The sequence below is a fragment of the Conger conger genome, chromosome 6 (genome assembly GCF_963514075.1).
Source record: "Conger conger chromosome 6, fConCon1.1, whole genome shotgun sequence".
NCBI classification, from domain to species: Eukaryota; Metazoa; Chordata; class Actinopteri; order Anguilliformes; family Congridae; genus Conger; species Conger conger.
In genome coordinates, this window is record NC_083765.1 from 1,326,358 (window position 1) to 1,344,232 (window position 17,875).

The following is a 17,875-nucleotide window of genomic DNA, read 5'->3' on the forward strand; positions in this document are numbered from 1 at the left end:
CTGCACATGCATGGATCCCACTTCGTTGTTGCACCAGCCCATGGCCTGCAGGGAGGGGTAGTCATCACACAGCTCTACGCTACGCCCCAGGAAGTTCTCCTTCTCAAAGATCATCATACGACTGCTCTGGTGAGACTGAGATCAGAGACAGGCTGTCAGACACTCACACACACACTCACACACACATACACACATACTCATACACTCACACACTCACACACACGCACACACTCACACATACACACATACTCCACACACTCACACATACTCATACACTCACACACAGACACACACATACACACACTCACAGCGCAGTAGATGGGGCGGAATGACATCATTCTCTCCACATGGTAGGCCAGATTCCCGCTGTAGGCATCCCAGTGGGGGTACTCCCCTCTCTCCAGCACAAACTGCTGTCCCTGGAAGTCATGGTGCTCGAAGCCCACCCACCTGCAGGCACGCACAGTGCAGGATTAGCCTGCTGCTCTAACACTCTCAAAATGGCTGCTGTCTTCATTAGCCTTCTGCTCAAACACTCAAAATGGCTGCTGTCTTCATTAGCCTTCTGCTCAAACACTCAAAATGGCTGCTGTCTTCATTAGCCTTCTGCTCAAACACTCAAAATGGCTGCCGTCTTCATTAGCCTTCTGCTCAAACACTCAAAATGGCGGCCCTCTTCATTATGAAATCTGACCACATCTGCCCTCCGGAAACAATGATCCCAAGACTCACACACAAACCAAACTATTTGTCCTGAGATTTGCCTCACTCCTTATCTGTGGCTCATTTGTGTGCTCACACAGAGAGACACACACTGCTCACACACACACACAGACTCACGCTCCACTCTCCACTCTCACGGAGCGGATGTTGTCGAAGCCGCAGTCCTGGATGTTGCAGCACTCGTTCGTGAACTCCTGACACCTGCCCTGGAAGTGCTCCTGCTCAAACACGGTCATCTATGGGAGAGAGCACAGGCCCATCACGCTGAGTGTGTGTGTGTGTGTGAGAGGGTGTGCGTCTGCATGTGTGTGTGTGTGTGTGTGTGTGTGGGGCCAGGTTACCTTGAAGAAAGGAGCCATGCCCATTCCTGTCATGAACATGGGCTGGGTCATATGTGTGTTGGTCACCCTCTGCATCTTGCCTGAGAGAGAGGAAGAAGATGAATTTGTGTATTTCATGATATGTTCCACCATTTGCTCTGACTGAACTAGGTGATTTGCTGTATGGATGATATGTGCACACAGATTAGACCACAGTAAAACTCAGTAACACATTCACAGGGCAGCTGCCTTTAGTCATATATCCACACATTAACACCTGGGATTAAGAGGAGAGGCTGGTGTGAAACCCCGAAACGGATCCGGTGACCTGGAGTCGGGCTCCTCTCCCCTTCACCAGGTTTAGGGCAACTCTTCTGATTGGTCACAGACAGATATTCCAGTGCTCAAGAATCAAGAATCAACAACTCTGGCCCTCCAATCCAAATCCAGCCCTGGTTTTCTTTTATCCTGGGTAATTGGTGCTGCTGATTGGCCAGACTGTGTTCACACCTGACTCCCAGGTAAAGGGAGGGTGAACACACCTGACTCCCAGGTAAAGGGAGGGTGATCACACCTGACTCCCAGGTAAAGGGAGGGTGAACACACCTGACTCCCAGGTAAAGGGAGGGTGATCACACCTGACTCCCAGGTAAAGGGAGGGTGGTCACACCTGACTCCCAGGTAAAGGGAGGGTGGTCACACCTGACTCCCAGGTAAAGGGAGGGTGAGCACACCTGACTCCCAGGTAAAGGGAGGGTGGTCACACCTGACTCCATCTCTCAAACCACATACACCACACCAGTGATCACAAACTTCCCTAATCGTGCACTCAACTCCATAGCGATGGGAAACTTGATAATAATAATAACAGTAATAATGCTAGTAATTAATGCAGAAATGTTTTTACTTGTTTTCTAATTTCCTCTCTTCAGTTGAATTGATTTCATAATCTTAATAATCAAATCATGATATGACTTTATTATATGAAGTAAAATGCATAATTTTGTGTCAAATTCAAAATAATGCATATTTAATTAAATAGGCAAGTTAAAAAATGTATTAAATAGCTCCTTTACGCCAAAAATGTATCATAAACATATTTAACTGTTTAAAGAACGCGACATTTTAACGACATTAGATTTTGTTACCGAGGGATATTGTGAAGCCTCGCGTTCTTTAGTTAGCGGCACTGAACTGGCACCTTACCTACAGTTAGTAGTCTCTGGTTCTGTAGCTGGCGATGGGCACCCTGTGTTGCGTAGAGCGCTGTGGGAATCTGGCGCTTCGGTTTTATACCCGACGCTGCGCGTATACCATACTTCCATACTTATTGTGTGGCTGTGTGTGTGTGTGTTTGTGGGTTGCCGTGTGTAAAACACGAGTGACGTCTCCCTTTCTTTTCGGAGTTCGGCTCTTTTCCCCATGCAGCCGGGTCCGCCGATTCAGCAGATAGTATAGTGTGGCCTCGCCAGTGTTATAAGCCCTTTGAATGCCCCACAACTATAGACAGAACGCGAGCACAGTCGGTGAATGGGAGTGCAACAATAGGGATAAGTCCTTATGTTCCTGCTGGTCAGCACTGTGCGACATATAGCGCACAAAGACCGGGCGACAATAGGAATGTGTGCGTGCGTGCCGTGTGTGTGTGTGTGTGTGTGTGTTTGTGTGGGCGGGGGGTCAATGACAATCATTCATTTCAAATCAGAGAACAGTTGTCACAATGTCGTTCCTTAACTTTTATTTCCCACTGACTGCTGTTAATGTTTTCTGGGGATAGTGGCATAGAATAAGGCCTACATTATGTGTATGTAATATTAATTAAAAAATAAATTATATATATATATATATATATATGTGTGTGTGTGTGTGTGTGTCAGTAGTCGTAGTATAGCTTCCTTGAAATTTTACTCAATACTCTTGGCTATGTATCCTAGCATGCTGTTTATCTTTTTTACTGCTACCGCACCTTGACTGGAAGATAAAAGGCTTTGGCCAACTATTAGGGTTGGGGGGGCGGGGGTTAGGTTTGGAGGGTTCGGGCAGTAGGGTCTGGCTGGTAGGGGTTGGGTTACTGACTGGGGTCACATATTGAGAAGCTGCTGTCCAACATGTAACTAACCGGGAGTGTCAGTGAGTTTAAATAAAGTTACAGTCCCCTCCAAAAGTATTGGAACAACGAGGCCAATTCCTTTGTTTTTGCAATACACTGGATACATTTGGGGTTGAGATAAAAAGATGAACACAATATAAGAGTTCAGAACTCTTTTATTTCCTGGTATTTACACCTAGATGTGTTAAACTACTAAGGACATAGCACCTTTGGTATCAGACCACACAGTTTTTAGGTCAGAAAAAGTATTGGAACAGAGAGTATTTAAGTAAATGAAAGTAAATAACCCTAAATATTTGGTAGCGTATCCTTTGCTTGCAATAGCTGCATCAAGCCTGCGACCCATTAACTCACCAAACTGCTGCATTCTTCTCCAGGCTTACTGCAGCCTCTTTCAGTTGTTTGTTTCGGGGGTTTTTTCCCTTCAATCTCCTCTTCAGGAGGTGAAATGCATGCTCAATTGTGTTAAGGTTTGGCGATTGACTTGACCAGTCTAAAACCTTCCACGTTTTCTCCTTAATGAAGTCCTTGGTTGTGTTGGCAGTGTGTTTTGGGTTGTTGTCTTTTTGTGTGATGAAGATCCAATTAGTTTGGATGAATTTCTTTGGCAGACAGAAAGTTTGTGGAGACTTCTGAATTCATCCTGCTGCTACCATCATGAGTTGCATCATCAATAAAGATTAGTGAGCCCACTCCAGAAGCAGCCATGCAAGCCCAAGCCATGGCACTTCCTCCACCGTGCTTCACAGATGAGCTTGTATGTTTTGGATCATGAGCAGATCCCTTCTTTCTCCACACTTTGGCCTTTCCCTCACTTTGACCAGGTTAATCTTTGTCTCATCAGTCCATAAAACTTTGTTCCAGAACTTTTGTGGCTCATCTCTGTACTTGCTAATTGTAATCTTGCCTTCCGATTCTTACTACTTATGAGTGGTTTGCATCGTGTGGTATCAGGCCTCTATATTGCTGCTCTCAAGTCTTCAGCAATTGATTGAGATACCTTCACCCCTGTCCATTTTAGCTTTGAAAAGCATTTCATGGATAAAAAATGTGTTTAGCAAGTTCGACCGGCTCTCGTGGAGCAGCATAATTGGCTCGCTGCTCCAGTGGGAGGGGCTTGGCAGGGTCAGTAGGTCAGAGGGAGGGGCTTGGCAGGGTCAGTAGATCAGAGGGAGGGGCTTGGCAGGGTCAGTAGATCAGAGGGAGGGGCTTGGCAGGGTCAGTAGATCAGAGGGAGGGGCTTGGCAGGGTCAGTAGATCAGAGGGAGGGGCTTGGCAGGGTCAGTAGATCAGAGGGAGGGGCTTGGCAGGGTCAGTAGATCAGAGGGAGGGGCTTGGCAGGGTTAGCGGGTCAGAGGGAGGGGCTTGGCAGGGTCAGTAGATCAGAGGGAGGGGCTTGGCGGGGTCAGTAGATCAGAGGGAGGGGCTTGGCAGGGTCAGTAGATCAGAGGGAGGGGCTTGGCTGGGTTAGCGGGTCAGAGGGAGGGGCTTGGCAGGGTCAGTAGATCAGAGGGAGGGGCTTGGCAGGGTCAGTAGATCAGAGGGAGGGGCTTGGCTGGGTTAGCGGGTCAGAGGGAGGGGCTTGGCAGGGTCAGTAGATCAGAGGGAGGGGCTTGGCAGGGTCAGTAGATCAGAGGGAGGGGCTTGGCAGGGTCAGTAGATCAGAGGGAGGGGCTTGGCAGGGTCAGTAGATCAGAGGGAGGGGCTTGGCAGGGTCAGTAGATCAGAGGGAGGGGCTTGGCAGGGTCAGTAGATCAGAGGGAGGGGCTTGGCTGGGTTAGCGGATCAGAGGGAGGGGCTTGGCTGGGTTAGCGGATCAGAGGGAGGGGCTTGGCAGGGTTAGCGGATCAGAGGGAGGGGCTTGGCAGGGTTAGCGGATCAGAGGGAGGGGCTTGGCAGGGTCAGTAGATCAGGGGGAGGGGCTTGGCAGGGTCAGTAGATCAGAGGGAGGGGCTTGGCAGGGTCAGTAGATCAGAGGGAGGGGCTTGGCAGGGTCAGTAGATCAGAGGGAGGGGCTTGGCAGGGTCAGTAGATCAGAGGAAGGGGCTTGGCAGGGTCAGTAGATCAGAGGGAGGGGCTTGGCAGGGTCAGTAGATCAGTGGGAGGGGCTTGGCAGGGTCAGTAGATCAGAGGGAGGAGCTTGGCAGGGTCAGTAGATCAGGGGGAGGGGCTTGGCAGGGTCAGTAGATCAGAGGGAGGGGCTTGGCAGGGTCAGTAGATCAGAGGGAGGGGCTTGGCAGGGTCAGTAGATCAGAGGGAGGGGCTTGGCAGGGTCAGTAGATCAGAGGGAGGGGCTTGGCAGGGTCAGTAGATCAGAGGGAGGGGCGTGGCAGGGTTAGCGGATCGCCGCACAACAGCACCGCAGGCGCCTCAGAATCACGAGACGAGACGAGACGAGACGAGACGAGACGAGACGGCTTGAAGGCGTGTTGTTCTCCTTCGAGCCGCTGAGGGACGGGGTGTGGGCGGTGTATCCCTCACTAAACTCTAATTGGATTAGATGGGGTACAATTGACTACCAAATTGGGAGAAATAGGGAAAAATCTGAAATAAATAAAAATAAAAATAAATGTGTTTAGAAGTGTTTGTTTTGTTGATTACGAGCGCCTCTGCCCACCGGTGACCTGGTCGGTCTCAGCGGGACTGTGTTCAATCCTGATGGTGTGTCCTGTGGCCTCCCGAGTGTGTGGAGTCAGCCTCCACAGGAGAGGAGGAGCTGGAGAGGAAGTGCTGGAGTGCAGAGCGCTGAAGAGGGCCGGCTCTCGACTGTGATCGGAGGCAGAGGCTCACACTCTGCTGGAGCTGAATTACGGCTCTCCACATAATCAGCACTTAACACACAGCACTGAAATCTGCACCCACTCGTTCCAGAGGGAGAGAGCACGGGAGTGTGTGTTTCCACACCTCCTCTTCACTTCCTGTTTTACATATCTGCTGCATTCCCTCAGCTACATGTGCACACTCTGTGTACGTGCATGTATGTGTGTGTGCATGTGTGAGCGTGTGTATGTGTGTGTGTGTGTGTGTGTGTGTGAGCGTGTGTATGTGTGTGTGTGTGTGTGTGTGTGTGTGCGTGTGTGAGCGTGTGTGTGTGTGTGTGTGTGTGTGTGTGTGTGTGCGTGTGTGAGCACATGTGTGTATGTGTGTGTGCCCATGTGTGCGCAATGATACATGTAAAGTCAGGTCCATAATTATTGGCACCCTTCATAAATATGGAAGGAATTCACAGTATTCAGAGCCCTTCACACTTCACACACGCACTCTTTATTGTGTAGATCTCATTTTAAATGACCCATCAATCTACACTCAATAACCCATAATGTGAACCCCATTGTGAAAACATTTTTATTCAAAATCAAAAACTTAAATCTCTCATTTATATAAGCATTCAGACCCTTAATTCAGTACTTTGTAGAAGCCCCTTTGGAGGCAAATACAGCTTCAAGTCTTCTTGGGTAAATCTCTACCAGCTCTACACACCTGCATTTGGGCGGTTCTTCCTGGCAGACCCTCTTAAACTTTGTCAGAGTGGATGAGAGGTGTCTGTGAACGGCCATCTTCAGGTCCCTCTGGAGCAGGGTTTCTTCAAGGACCTCTTTGTATTTGGCTTCATTCATAATTCCCTCAATTCTGACCAGTCTCCCTGTCTCTTCGGCTGAGAAGCACCCCCATTGCATGATGCTGCCACCACCATGCTTCACCGTAGGGATGGTATTAGCCAGGAGATGAGCAGTGCCTGGTGTACGCCAGACATAGTGCTGCCCAGACCAGAGAATCTCTTTCCTCATGCACATAGAATCCTTTGAATGCCTTTTGGCAAACTCCAAGTTGGCTGTCATATGCCTTTTCTTCAAGTGACTTCCGTCTGGCAACTCTCGACCATGAAGGCCCGGCTGATGAGATGGTCGTCCTTCCGGGAGGTTCTCCTGTCTCTGCAGAGGACTTCTGAAGCTGTTAGAGAGACCGTTGGCTTCTTGGTCACCTCTTCTTGCCCGGTTACTCTAGGAAGAGTCCTGGTGGTTCCAGAACTTCTTCTATTTCACAATGATTGAGGCCACTGCGCTCCTGGGAACACTCAAAGCTTTAGAAATGGTTTTATACCCTTGACCTGATCTATGCCTCACCAGCATTTTATCACAGAGGTCAACATAGAGTTCCTTGGACTTCATGGCTTGGTTTTTGTCCTGACAAAATGGCATTTCTATCCATTTAATAATATCAAATTTACAACACAATAAAGGGAAGGGATCTAAATCCTTTCTGAGGACACAGTACATTTGGACATTTGGACATTTGGAAGGATATCTGACCATTCCACCATGTAGAACGTTTCAAGATCATTCATATCCTTGGTTTTGTGTTTAAGACCTGCCCTCTTCAGTTCAGACCACAGGGTTTTCATGGGAATTAAGGCTGGAGACTTCACCACTGCTGTCAGGTTCATTCCCTGTATATTTGGAGTCATTGTCCTGCTGGTAAATACAACCAAGTCTCAGTTTGGTAGCAGACACAGCCAGATTTTCTGACCAGTATTTCCTGGTACTTTGTTGAATTAATTAAACCATTCATCTTAAATAGTGCCCCTGGACCACTGGCAGCAAAACATCCCTAAAACATAAATGACCCACCTCTATATTTGACATTAGGTATGAGGTGCTTCCCCTTGTATGCATTCCTCTTTTGCTGCCAAACATGTCAATGGTGTGTATGGCCAAAACGTTCAATTTTGGTCTCATCTAACCATAGCAGTCATAATTCCAATGAGGTGTGACAAACTCCAGATGCTTAGTTTTGTTTCTTGTGTTCAGTAAGGGCTGTCTGAGTGCATCCCGCCATAGAGTTAGTCTGAAGGATATGGGGCTCGGTGAGCTGTGTGGAGCCTGGGCATCTCTTCCTCTTTCCCTGTCTCCCCTTCTCTCTTTCTTTCTCCTTCTTTCACTTTTCATCTGTTGCTTCTATTGCCCCCCCTCTTCCACACTGCCTCTCTCTCTCTGTCTTTCTCCCACTCTCCTGCTCTGCCCCTCTCTCTCCCTCTTTCTCTCACTCTCCTGTTCTGCCCCTTTCTCTCCGTCTTTCTCTCTCTCCCTCACTCTCTCTCTCTCTCTCTCTCTCTCCCCCCCCCCTCTCTCTCTCTCTCTCTCTCTCCCTCTCTTTGATGAGAGTGAGCTTTCCATTCTGTGTGTGTTGTGAGCTCAGCAGGTTTGTTAATCCCGCCTGACAGACCGCCCTGGTATAAAAGAACTCAGGCCAGGGGCATGGGCTCACACTGCCTGTGAGCGAGCACACATCTATCCCACACACAGGTAAGCAGCTACCCCACACACACACACACATCTATCCCACACACAGGTAAGCAGCTACCCCACACACGCACACATCTATCCCACACACAGGTAAGCAGCTACCCCACACACACGCACACATCTATCCCACACACAGGTAAGCAGCTACCCCACACACACACACACACACACCCACACACACACACACACACACACACACACACACACACACACAGGTAAGCAGCTACCTCCTACACACACACACACACACAGGTAAGCAGCTACCCCCCCCCCCCCCCCCCACACACACACAGGGAAGCAGCTACCCCACACTCACACACACACTCACACACACACACACACACACACACAAACACACACACACACACACACACACACACACACACAGGTAAGACAAGAGAGACCGGGGGAGTGAGAGTGAGATGAGAGACTGCCAGAAATTATTCCCGTTGGGAATCTGGAATGGGAATCTCCACTGTTTGATGGGTTTTCCAGAGGGAGTTTTCCCTCCTGTGCTGCCTGGGGCTCAGGGCTGCTATTTCCCCTTTGTCCCTCTGTAAAGTGTCTTTGGGGACAGTCATCTGTAAAAAGTGCTGTGCCATCAAAACTGAATGAAATTGAATTTAAACAGTCCGAAGGAGAGAGGGAGGGAAACAGAAAGGAAGAGAGAGAGAGAGAGAGAGATAGGGAGGGAGGCAGGTGGTGTTGGTGTGGCACGGTAGGGGAGAGCATGCATATGAATGTGTGAAGAATGTAGAGGACATTTATTCCACGGATGTAGCATAAACTTGCCTGTGCTGTGCTATCATTATTTATTTACCTGATGCTTTTGTCCAAAGCAACTTACAGTTGATTTGACTAAGCTATCCATCTCCTGTCCTCTCTCCCTATTATTCCTTCTCTTCTGCATGCATGTACATATTTCAAAAGGTTAATATAGAATAACAATGGGCCTGCTAAGTAGCTATGGAGGCCCCACTGTCTGGTATCTGTTATGGCTCTGTTCCAGTGTGTGGATAGGTACCACGGTCTGGTATCTGTTATGGCTCTGTTCCAGTGTGTGGATGGGCCCCATGGTCTGGTATCTGTTAAGGACCTGTTCCAGTGTGTGGATGGGCCCCATGGTCTGGTATCTGTTAAGGCTCTGTTCCAGTGGGTGGGGGGGCCCCACGGCCTGGTATCTGTTATGGCTCTGTTCCAGTGTGTGGATGGGCCCCATGGTCAGGTATCTGTTAAGGCTCTGTTCCAGTGTGTGGATGGGCCCCATGGTCAGGTATCTGTTATGGCTCTGTTCCAGTGTGTGGATGGGCCCCATGGTCTGGTATCTGTTAAGGCTCTGTTCCAGTGTATGGATGGGCCCCACGGTCTGGTATCTGTTAAGGCTCTGTTCCAGTGTGTGGATGGGCCCCATGGTCAGGTATCTGTTATGGCTCTGTTCCAGTGTGTGGATGGGCCCCATGGTCTGGTATCGGTTTTGGACTGTGACTGTGTTTTTGGAAACGTGATTGGCTCTCATAGTCTCATTGTCCACCAGCACCAGGTTGATTAGGCTCCTGCCAGTCTGGAGCAGCACAGGAAGTGCCTTTTCCAGACCTGAAGGCAGCTGACAATGGTCACTGTTGATTCAGCTACAGCACCAAGCCTGTCCCCTTGCCTGACAGTGCCGCCCACTGGTGTTCCTGCCATCTCTCTACATGACCAGAATCATATTGCTTGGACTTAATTTGGATTGGACATTTATGTACTGTGATTCATCTGTTTACAGTTAATATACCATTTTTCACAACAAACCAGTGTCAACCAGTGGCAGATGGGTTCCCCCACTGAGTCAGGTTCTGCTCAACGTTTCTTCCTATTAACCAGGGAGTTTTTCCTTGCCACTGTTGCCCTAGGTGTACTCTTGGGGGCCAGTTCTCTGTAAAGCTGCTCTGTCACAAAGCCCCTTTGTTAAAAGCGCTATACAAATAAGAATTGATTGATTGATTGATTGACAGTCGTGTGTGCAAGGAGTGGTGCAGGTGGAGCATGACTGGGCATTACAAACAGAGTTACACAGCCTACTATGGGTGCTCGAGCATTCAGCTCTACAGCACCCAGGCTCTGGAACTCTCTACCCATACACATCCGCCATACAGAGTCACTGTCATCTTTCAAAAAACCTCTCAAAACTCATCTGTTTACTCTTGCATACCCCTGACTGTTTCCTTCCCTTTACATGTTGTTGTGTCTATCTCTGTCTACTGTCTGTTTGTTTGATATTAATTGTATGTTCATTGTAAATTATTTTTAATTGGATATATTGTATCATTGTTGATGATTTTAAATGGGATATTTTGTATCATGTTTTTACCATGTTTATTTTGTATTTTGCACAATGTAAGGTGAACTTGAGTGTCCAGAAAGGCGCCACTTCAAATAGAATGTATTATTATTATTATTATTATTACTATTATTATTATTATTTAAATAGTTCCCATATTGTGCGCTTTAAACGCTTATCCAGCGCCTATGTCAGGTGCTGATATTGTGTGGATTTCTTTGGGGACTTTCACTGTGGTTTTATAGCACATTCATAATCCATTCATGAAGCTTTATAAACCAGTTAGCAAAATAAGTGCCATATGGGACCTATAAATATAATTTGGCTCAAATTTGAGATTTCCAAAAAATGTAATGTTACAGTGAAATTGTAGTTTTTTGTTAAATAAATTTACATCTTAAGTAATAGACCACTTTTTGGTTTTGAGGCTGTCTGTGAGAGACAGAAGTCAGAGCCAAATGTTCCCTAATATGTTTGGTACAACCTACCAGCCCATTTTCTAAACTGCAGGACAGTGTACCCACGAGAATTGATTCAGTTTTAAAGGTGAAGGGTGGTCACAACAAATATTGATTTGATTTAGTTTTTAACAGTCCACTGCTCTTTGTAGTAAATGTTTTGAAACTGTCTCGAAAGTATTTTCTTTCCTTTATGGATTGTTTTGGCACTGAATTTAGCAAAACCTTTGCACAGTACTGTGCACCTCCTTTGAATCTGTTTTATGCGATTAATAGTTGAATAAGCGCCTCCCTGTTCCCCTCCTCCAGTCACCATGTCCGCAGGGGGAGAGAAGGCTTCCAAGCCCAGCGCGCAGCCCGATGGGAAGACAGCCCAGACCAAGAAGTCTGAGATGGGCATGATGTCCTACAAGGTACAAACGCCCCCCAAAACACTCACACCGATGCCACAGGACCCTGAAACCACAGTGACCCAAAAACAGTAATAACTAAAATTCCTTGCTTTTATAGAGCAATTTTCTCACACTTTACAGTGATTTTCTCGCCCACCACCAGTGTGCAGCCCCCACCTGGCTAATGCAACGGCAGCCATTTTACACCAGGACGCTCACGCGCCAGCTCTCTCTCTCCCGCAGATGTTCGTGTTCGATCAGGAGAACTTCCAGGGCCGGTGCATGGAGATCGGAGGGGAGTGCATGAATGTGTGTGACATGGGGATGGACAGAGTCCGCTCCCTGCGCGTCGACTGCGGCCCGTGAGTTACTCTTCATCCTCCTCTTCCTCAGACTGCCCCGCCCATTCTCTCTGAGTGACATGCCCTCTGACACCCACCCGCACTTCCACTGTCTATACACCAGATCCATAATTATAGCACACATACTGCACCTCAAATCATAACACACACTGCTGTGTGTGTCTCAGGTTTGTGGGGTATGAGTGTGTGTGTTTGTGTGTGTGTGTGTGTGTGTGTGTGTGTGTGTGTGTAAATGTGTGTATGAGTGTATGAGTGTGTATATGTGTGTGTGTTTGTCTCAGGTTTGTGGGGCATGTGTATGTGTGTGTATATGTGTCTGCATGAGTGTGTATATGTGTGTGTGTACACCTTTATAATACTGTGTGTGTGTGTGTGTGTGTGTGTGTATATCTCAGGTTTGTGGGGTATGAGCAGATGAACTTCTGTGGGGAGATGTACATCCTGGAGAAGGGAGAGTACCCCCGCTGGGACACCTGGAGTAACTGCCACAGGAACGAATACCTGCTGTCCTTCAGACCCGTCAGAATGGTACTGGCACTCACACTCACTCACATACATACTCACTCACTCACATACATACTCACAGACTCACATACATACTCACTCACTCACTCACACACAGACTCACATACATACTCACTCACTCACACACACACACGCACTCACTCACACACACTCACTCACTCACTCACTCACTCACTCACTTACACACAGACTCACTCACTCACACACAGACTCACTCACTCACTCATTCACACACACACGCACTCACTCACTCACTCATGCACACACACACAGACTCACTCACTCACTCACTCACTCATTCACACACACACAGACTCACACACACACGCACACACACACACACACACACACACACACTCACTCTCCCTCTCTCTCCCTCCCTCTCCCTCAGGACCCTGAGAAGCATAAGATCTGTCTGTACGAGGTTGGCGAGTTTAAGGGGCGTAAGATGGAGATCATGGATGATGACGTTCCCAGCCTGTTCTCCTACGGATTCACAGACAGAGTGGGCAGCGTCGTGGTGAGCTGCGGAACGTGAGTAACGCTCTATGCCCAAAATTCCAGCTCGGAAACACTGAGGCCCGCCTCCACTCCCCCAAACGCCACACAGAGACTGATTCACACCAAACCCACACCACTCTGACCTCACCCATACCACTCTGACCATCACTGACCTCACCCACACCACTCTGACCTCACCCACACCACTCTGACCATCACTGACCTCACCCACACCACTCTGACCTCACCCACACCACTCTGACCATCACTGACCTCACCCACACCACTCTGACCATCACTGACCTCACCCACACCACTCTGACCATCACTGACCTCACCCACACCACTCTGACCCTCACTGACCTCACCCACACCACTCTGACCCTCACTGACCTCACCCACACCACTCTGACCATCACTGACCTCACCCACACCACTCTGACCCTCACTGACCTCACCCACACCACTCTGACCTCACCCACACCACTCTGACCATCACTGACCTCACCCACACCACTCTGACCCTCACTGACCTCACCCACACCACTCTGACCATCACTGACCTCACCCATACCACTCTGACCCTCACTGACCTTACCCATACCACTCTGACCATCACTGACCTCACCCATACCACTCTGACCCTCACTGACCTTACCCATACCACTCTGACCATCACTGACCTCACCCACACCACTCTGACCCTCACTGACCTCACCCACACCACTCTGACCCTCACCCACACCACTCTGACCTCACCCACACCACTCTGACCATCACTGACCTCACCCACACCACTCTGACCCTCACCCACACCACTCTGACCTCACCCACACCACTCTGACCCTCACTGACCTCACCCACACCACTCTGACCCTCACCCACACCACTCTGACCCTCACTGACCTCACCCACACCACTCTGACCATCACTGACCTCACCCACACCACTCTGACCATCACTGACCTCACCCACACCACTCTGACCATCACTGACCTCACCCACACCACTCTGACCATCACTGACCTCACCCACACCACTCTGACCTCACCCATACCACTCTGACCATCACTGACCTCACCCACACCACTCTGACCCTCACTGACCTCACCCACACCACTCTGACCATCACTGACCTCACCCACACCACTCTGACCCTCACTGACCTCACCCACACCACTCTGACCCTCACTGACCTCACCCACACCACTCTGACCTCACCCACACCACTCTGACCCTCACTGACCTCACCCACACCACTCTGACCATCACTGACCTCACCCATACCACTCTGACCATCACTGACCTCACCCATACCACTCTGACCCTCACTGACCTTACCCATACCACTCTGACCATCACTGACCTCACCCACACCACTCTGACCCTCACTGACCTCACCCACACCACTCTGACCCTCACCCACACCACTCTGACCTCACCCACACCACTCTGACCATCACTGACCTCACCCACACCACTCTGACCCTCACCCACACCACTCTGACCTCACCCACACCACTCTGACCCTCACTGACCTCACCCACACCACTCTGACCCTCACCCACACCACTCTGACCCTCACTGACCTCACCCACACCACTCTGACCATCACTGACCTCACCCACACCACTCTGACCATCACTGACCTCACCCACACCACTCTGACCATCACTGACCTCACCCACACCACTCTGACCATCACTGACCTCACCCACACCACTCTGACCTCACCCATACCACTCTGACCATCACTGACCTCACCCACACCACTCTGACCCTCACTGACCTCACCCACACCACTCTGACCTCACCCACACCACTCTGACCCTCACTGACCTCACCCACACCACTCTGACCATCACTGACCTCACCCATACCACTCTGACCATCACTGACCTCACCCATACCACTCTGACCCTCACTGACCTCACCCATACCACTCTGACCATCACTGACCTCACCCATACCACTCTGACCATCACTGACCTCACCCACACCACTCTGACCTCACCCACACCACTCTGACCCTCACTGACCTCACCTATACCACTCTGACCATCACTGACCTCACCCACACCACTCTGACCATCACTGACCTCACCCATACCACTCTGACCATCACTGACCTCACCCACACCACTCTGACCTCACCCACACCACTCTGACCCTCACTGACCTCACCTATACCACTCTGACCATCACTGACCTCACCTATACCACTCTGACCATCACTGACCTCACCTATACCACTCTGACCATCACTGACCTCACCCACACCACTCTGACCCTCACTGACCTCACCCACACCACTCTGACCATCACTGACCTCACCCATACCACTCTGACCATCACTGACCTCACCTATACCACTCTGACCATCACTGACCTCACCCACACCACTCTGACCCTCACTGACCTCACCCACACCACTCTGACCATCACTGACCTCACCCATACCACTCTGACCATCACTGACCTCACCCACACCACTCTGACCCTCACTGACCTCACCCATACCACTCTAACCTCACCCACACCACTCTGACCTCACCCACACCACTCTGACCCTCACTGACCTCACCCACACCACTCTGACCATCACTGACCTCACCCATACCACTCTGACCATCACTGACCTCACCCATACCACTCTGACCTCACCCATACCACTCTGACCATCACTGACCTCACCCATACCACTCTGACCATCACTGACCTCACCCACACCACTCTGACCATCACTGACCTCACCCATACCACTCTGACCATCACTGACCTCACCCACACCACTCTGACCATCAGTGACCTCACCCATACCACTCTGACCATCACTGACCTCACCCACACCACTCTGACCCTCACTGACCTCACCCACACCACTCTGACCATCACTGACCTCACCCATACCACTCTGACCATCACTGACCTCTCCCACACCACTCTGACCCTCACTGACCTCACCCACACCACTCTGACCCTCACTGACCTCACCCACACCACTCTGACCATCACTGACCTCACCCATACCACTCTGACCTCACCCATACCACTCTGACCATCACTGACCTCACCCATACCACTCTGACCATCACTGACCTCACCCACACCACTCTGACCCTCACTGACCTCACCCACACCACTCTGACCATCACTGACCTCACCCACACCACTCTGACCATCACTGACCTCACCCATACCACTCTGACCATCACTGACCTCACCCACACCACTCTGACCATCACTGACCTCACCCATACCACTCTGACCATCACTGACCTCACCCACACCACTCTGACCATCACTGACCTCACCCATACCACTCTGACCATCACTGACCTCACCCACACCACTCTGACCATCACTGACCTCACCCACACCACTCTGACCCTCACTGACCTCACCCACACCACTCTGACCATCACTGACCTCACCCACACCACTCTGACCATCACTGACCTCACCCATACCACTCTGACCATCACTGACCTCACCCACACCACTCTGACCATCACTGACCTCACCCACACCACTCTGACCATCACTGACCTCACCCACACCACTCTGACCATCACTGACCTCACCCATACCACTCTGACCTCACCCATAGCACTGAGCTCTTTTCTCATTCTTATTTCACTGGCATTCATATTTATTTATGCTCTATGTTTTAATCATTTTGTAGGATTAAATATGGATTATCGGAGTTATAGATAGATAAATGTGTGAAATGCCTCTAGTTTCCATGTAAAAGGCTGAACATAAAAATGAGCAGTTAATGAAGGATAAGCGTCAACATGTGCATGGGAACATGAGAACACGGTGAGGAGCACAGGCCATTCAGCCCATCGATAACACAAGAACATAAGAAAAGTGTATTATAATTAATAACTGGTTTGTGATGTCACCACTGTGATCGTTCTGTTTGCACAGAACCGACGCCACTTACTCTCGCTTTGGACAGAAAGCTAAAATCTGCTAAACGACTAAAATGTCAAATGTAAAAAAAAAAAAAAACTGCACATACTTATTCAGTGTAATATGCTCTGTGTGATATTTGGAAGTGTGAACCATGGACAGACTTTCTGAAGCGTGTCTTTTGAATGTTCTGACGGCCACAGGTGGGTGGGCTACCAGTACCCCGGTTACCGTGGCAGCCAGTACCTGCTGGAGAAGGGCGACTTCCGGCACTTTAACGAGTTCGGCGCCCGCTGCCCGCAGTTCCAGTCCGTCAGACGCGTGCGCGACATGCAGTGGCACCCGCACGGCTGCTACACCATGACCAGCCAATGAGGCGGCAGGAGAAAGGGGGAGGGGCGGGGCGGGGGAGGCCAGGGGGCGGGGTTAAGAGATGACGGAGGGGATGGAGGGGCGGAGCTTAGTGGATCACCTGGTACAGACCTGGCAGTCTGACCCCACCCCCTGGTGCCCTGGGCGGAATTCGTTCCCGGGAGGGGTTTCGGCGTGGAGGAACCAGCAGCGCCCCCTGTCTGCCTGGAGACCACACAACAGTGCAGCTTGATTCAGTGCTGAACAACAACCTTCAACCAAGTCCAACTCCATCGGCCATTACCAAGTCACAACCAAGTCACATCAGGGCAGAATATGTAACACTGAATATATCATGTGAATGAGAATAATTATACTGAGTAACAACTGTGAATATGTATATCCACACGTGTGCATATTCATGCTGATATTATATGGCCAATAATGGAGTGCAGAAATAGATTTGAAAAGAGGAGTGTCTCGTCTCCCTTCTCCTCATCCTTTCACTTCTCCCTTCATCCTGCTTCCCTCCTTTTCCTCTCCCTCCCCTTCTTCCTTTCTTTTATTTTCCTCTTGCTCTTTTCTCTGCGCC

The 17,875-nt window shown here is 49.8% G+C and overlaps 2 protein-coding genes across 2 annotated transcripts in view; one reads left to right on the top strand and one right to left on the bottom strand.

Moving 5' to 3' along the window:
- cryba1l2 (crystallin, beta A1, like 2) overlaps positions 1 to 1,140 on the bottom strand; it is a 2,185-nt gene extending 1,045 nt beyond the window's left edge. Inside the window, exons 1-4 of the mRNA XM_061246464.1 lie at positions 1,065 to 1,140; positions 841 to 959; positions 309 to 450; positions 1 to 135 (exon numbers count right to left, since the gene is read on the bottom strand). The exon at positions 1 to 135 is cut by the window's left edge and continues 8 nt beyond it. Coding sequence (XP_061102448.1) covers positions 1 to 135; positions 309 to 450; positions 841 to 959; positions 1,065 to 1,139 — 471 coding nt within the window. The 5' untranslated portion in view covers position 1,140. The remainder of the gene's footprint in view (positions 136 to 308; positions 451 to 840; positions 960 to 1,064) is intronic.
- A 10,408-nt stretch (positions 1,141 to 11,548) lies between these two features.
- Positions 11,549 to 17,307, top strand: LOC133131048 (beta-crystallin B1-like). Its single transcript, XM_061246138.1, has 5 exons — positions 11,549 to 11,647; positions 11,870 to 11,988; positions 12,384 to 12,516; positions 12,905 to 13,047; positions 17,136 to 17,307. The coding sequence occupies exons 1-5, from the start codon at positions 11,549 to 11,551 to the stop codon at positions 17,305 to 17,307; spliced, it is 666 nt and encodes a 221-aa protein (XP_061102122.1).
- The last annotated feature ends 568 nt before the right edge of the window (positions 17,308 to 17,875 follow it).

Coding starts and splice junctions, on each gene's coding strand:
- LOC133131048 (XM_061246138.1), top strand. CDS start 11,549: ATGTCCGCAGGGGGAGAGAAGGCTTCCAAGCCCAGCGCGCAGCCCGAT. Junction 11,648..11,869: donor TGGGCATGATGTCCTACAAG/GTACAAACGCCC, acceptor TCTCTCCCGCAG/ATGTTCGTGTTCGATCAGGA. Junction 12,517..12,904: donor CCTTCAGACCCGTCAGAATG/GTACTGGCACTC, acceptor CCTCTCCCTCAG/GACCCTGAGAAGCATAAGAT.